General features: G+C 52.4%; 1 protein-coding gene across 1 annotated transcript; it reads right to left on the bottom strand.

Annotated features, from left to right (window-relative positions):
• Window positions 1–1483: 1483 nt before the first annotated feature.
• Window positions 1484–3849, bottom strand: HSPA2 (heat shock 70kDa protein 2). Its single transcript, XM_008946904.1, has one exon. It carries the CDS (start codon window positions 3779–3781, stop codon window positions 1877–1879), a length of 1905 nt encoding a protein of 634 aa, XP_008945152.1. The 5' UTR covers window positions 3782–3849; the 3' UTR covers window positions 1484–1876.
• Between the last annotated feature and the right edge of the window lie 6 nt (window positions 3850–3855).

The raw sequence follows: 3855 nt of genomic DNA on the forward strand, positions 1-3855 counted from the left end.
TCAGAAACGTATTTACCAATTAGTTCCTAGGGGAAAAAAAATAAAACGTTTCATCCTCTCATTCTGAAGGGTCCTATATATGTTACATCCTGGAAATGAAGAGGCTGATTGCCGTGGAAACGCTGTGTACACAAACAGCCAAAGCACCCAGCCTTGTGCAGCCCTTTGAGATTTCACTGAAGCCCTCAGCAAGTGCTGAAGCTACTGTACTGGACGTCTCGGGTCTCACTGTGATGGCACTGCCATTTACCTACGAACCGTTCAGCAAACTTGAAGTGGTTCTGAATTATTTGCAACAACAGCTGATCAAGCAGGGCTTTTACAAGCCTCTCATTCCCCTGTGGCGACTGAGATCCCCTTCTGAGGCCAGTGAAACCTGCAGTCAGTGCCCTGACAGCTGAGAGAAATCCACGTAGTAAACCAGTCTTACATCTCTGCCGATTATTAAATACTAAACAAATTTCTGTCTGCCCTCTCATTGCAATGTACTTTTTACCCATTTTTTTAATATACATCACCTACAAGCGTAAGGAATCAGAGTCCTGAAAGTTGTTCTCGGCACGGAGAGCCAGCAGGGCAGCGTCTGCCCCGCTGCCCAGCACAGCCACGCTCCTCTCACCGAGGAACCCAACAAAAACACGGCTGGCAGACAGTTCCCTTCAGCTGCCCACTGCTGTGCTGCTTTTTTCCCTTAAAGGACAAGCCAGTTCAAAGCGTGCGTGTCATCAGGCTCCTCCATTAGAGCTCGTTAACTCACTGCTCCTCGGACTCCAAACGCTGCATGGCTTTTTGCTTTCTGAAACAAACTAAACACTCTGGAGGCAGTTTGTATTAAAGCCCAGCCAGTTTAACACTACAGATTTTGCCTATTCTATGAAATTCTGCATACCAGGTCCCGACTCAGCTCTCGGGGTGTCTTTGGCAGCTGTACTTTAGTTCACCTTGGGGGGAGGGGGGCAACGCAACCCGCTTTGAGGAAAATATCGAAAGCTCAGCTTGCATACTAGCAACCTGAAAATAACTCAGCAATTTATATAGCTGGCCACAAACCGGTCTCTAGTCTATGCAGCCCAGCTGCCTGCCAAGCAGGACTATTCTTGTTGTACTCCTTTCCCCGCTGCGTTATTTCAGCGACAGGGGCACGAGGAGCCTCCCTGAGTTTCCACGGCAGGAGCGGCTGTGCCGGGCGAACAGGCTGCGGATGGAAATTAACCCCCTCAGCTCCGGGAACCTTCCCCCCCACCACCGCACTGCCCCGGCCCCGCTCTGGAGCTCTGCGAGCCCAGCTTACCCCTTCCTCAGCACCCTCCGGGGGAAGCCAGCTCACTCTCCCTGCTGGCCAACTGCCACCCCAGCACCCCACCCACCACCCCTCCCTTCCCTGCTTTTTGGGGGGGGCTTTGGCTGCCCCTCCAGAACCATGCACCACCACCTCCCTCTAACGCTCCCCACCGCCACCCGTTCACAGAAAGGAGAAGGATAATTTTATGCTTTAAATACATTTTATTTATTACCAAAATTTCCAGAAGCCGAATTGGGCATTTTTTTTTTTAATCTTTTGTAAAGATTTTCATGCATAACTTGAAACTTGTCAGCTGCAACAGTCGAGTGGTTACTTTAGCAGAGACACTTGAACAGAGACAAACATCCAGAGTACAAACAGCTGTATCTGAATTAACAAAACTTGTCTATTACTAACCTTATAAAGCAGGACGTGCCTTCCCTTTTATCAAAACCAAGCTGACAGATCTGCCTTTATACACACCCAACAGAATAAACTGTTATCGGCAAGGACGTGTTCCTTAAACGTTAGAAAAAAAATACAAAGCAAAGAATGGAGTGACTGTCCATAAACCAGTCCATACTTCAGTCCTCTTTAATCTACTTCTTCGATGGTTGGGCCACCAGAGCCACCCGCCCCGGCCCCTCCAGCTCCCTGGTACAATTTTGTGACGATCGGGTTGCAGAGTTTCTCCAGCTCCTTCTGCTTGTGCTCGTACTCTTCCTTCTCGGCCATCTGGTTGCGATCGAGCCAAGACACCACCTCCCGGCACTTGTCGAGCACTTTCTGCTTGTCCTGGTCGCTGATCTTTCCCTTCAGTTTATCGTCCTCCACCGTCTGCTTCATGTTGTAAGTGTAGGACTCGAGGGAGTTCTTGGCTGCCACCCGATCTCTGTTGGCTTCATCCTCCGCTTTGTATTTCTCTGCTTCTTGCACCATCCGGTCGATGTCGTCCTTGCTCAGGCGACCCTTGTCATTGGTGATGGTGATCTTGTTCTCCTTACCGGTGCTCTTGTCCACGGCGCTGACATTCAGGATACCGTTGGCATCGATGTCAAAAGTGACCTCGATCTGGGGGACTCCACGGGGTGCTGGGGGGATGCCCGTTAGGTCAAATTTGCCCAGCAAGTTGTTGTCCTTCGTCATAGCCCTCTCACCCTCGTACACCTGGACCAGGACGCTGCTCTGGTTGTCTGAGTAGGTGGTGAAGGTCTGAGTTTGTTTGGTGGGAATGGTGGTGTTGCGCTTGATGAGAGCGGTCATCACTCCACCAGCTGTCTCGATGCCCAGGGACAGAGGGGTGACATCCAACAGCAGCAGGTCTTGCACATTCTCAGACTTGTCTCCCATGAGGATAGCTGCTTGCACGGCAGCACCATAAGCAACAGCCTCATCGGGGTTGATGCTCTTGTTGAGCTCTTTGCCATTGAAGAAGTCCTGCAGCAGCTTTTGGATCTTGGGGATACGGGTAGAGCCACCCACCAGTACAATCTCCTGTATCTGGCCCTTGTCTAGCTTGGCATCACGCAGAGCCTTCTCCACTGGCTCCAGGGTGCCACGGAAGAGATCAGCATTGAGCTCCTCGAAGCGGGCACGAGTAATGGAGGTGTAGAAGTCAATGCCCTCATAGAGGGAGTCAATCTCAATGCTAGCTTGTGTGGAAGAGCTGAGGGTGCGCTTCGCCCTCTCACAAGCCGTACGCAGTCGCCTCACCGCTCGCTTGTTGCCAGCGATGTCACGCTTGTGCTTGCGCTTGAATTCTTCCACAAAATGGTTCACCATGCGGTTGTCAAAGTCCTCCCCACCCAGGTGGGTGTCCCCAGCTGTGGACTTCACCTCGAAGATGCCATCCTCAATGGTAAGGATGGACACATCAAAAGTGCCCCCTCCCAAGTCAAAGATGAGCACATTCTTCTCTCCAGCCCGAGTACCTTTCTTGTCCAAGCCATAGGCGATAGCAGCTGCCGTGGGCTCGTTGATAATACGCATCACATTAAGGCCAGTGATGGTGCCGGCATCTTTGGTGGCCTGGCGCTGGGAGTCATTGAAGTAAGCAGGCACTGTGATGACAGCATTCTGCACCTTGCGCCCCAGATAGGCCTCAGCGATCTCCTTCATCTTGGTGAGGACCATGGAGCTGATCTCCTCTGGGAAGAAAGTCTTCATCTCACCCTTGTACTCCACTTGTACCTTGGGCTTGCCACCCTCATTCACCACACGGAAGGGCCAGTGCTTCATGTCAGATTGCACCGTGGGGTCGTCATACTTGCGGCCGATGAGACGCTTAGCATCGAAGATGGTGTTGGTAGGGTTCATAGCCACCTGGTTCTTGGCAGCATCACCGATGAGGCGCTCGGTATCGGTGAACGCGACGTAGCTGGGCGTGGTGCGGTTGCCCTGGTCATTGGCGATGATCTCCACTTTGCCATGCTGGAAGACACCCACGCAGGAGTACGTGGTGCCCAGGTCGATGCCGATTGCCGGCCCCTTGCCAGACATGACGGCGGCTCTGTGTGCTCGGTTCCTCACTGGCAGTCACAACTCTCCCCGTCCCTCCGCCCGCTCCCGCTGCT

This window comes from Merops nubicus, unplaced genomic scaffold (assembly GCF_000691845.1).
Source record: "Merops nubicus isolate BGI_N331 unplaced genomic scaffold, ASM69184v1 scaffold12339, whole genome shotgun sequence".
Taxonomy (NCBI): Eukaryota; Metazoa; Chordata; class Aves; order Coraciiformes; family Meropidae; genus Merops; species Merops nubicus.

Bases quoted from the DNA above. Each gene is read 5' to 3' on its own strand.
- HSPA2 (XM_008946904.1), bottom strand. From the start codon at position 3,781: ATGTCTGGCAAGGGGCCGGCAATCGGCATCGACCTGGGCACCACGTAC.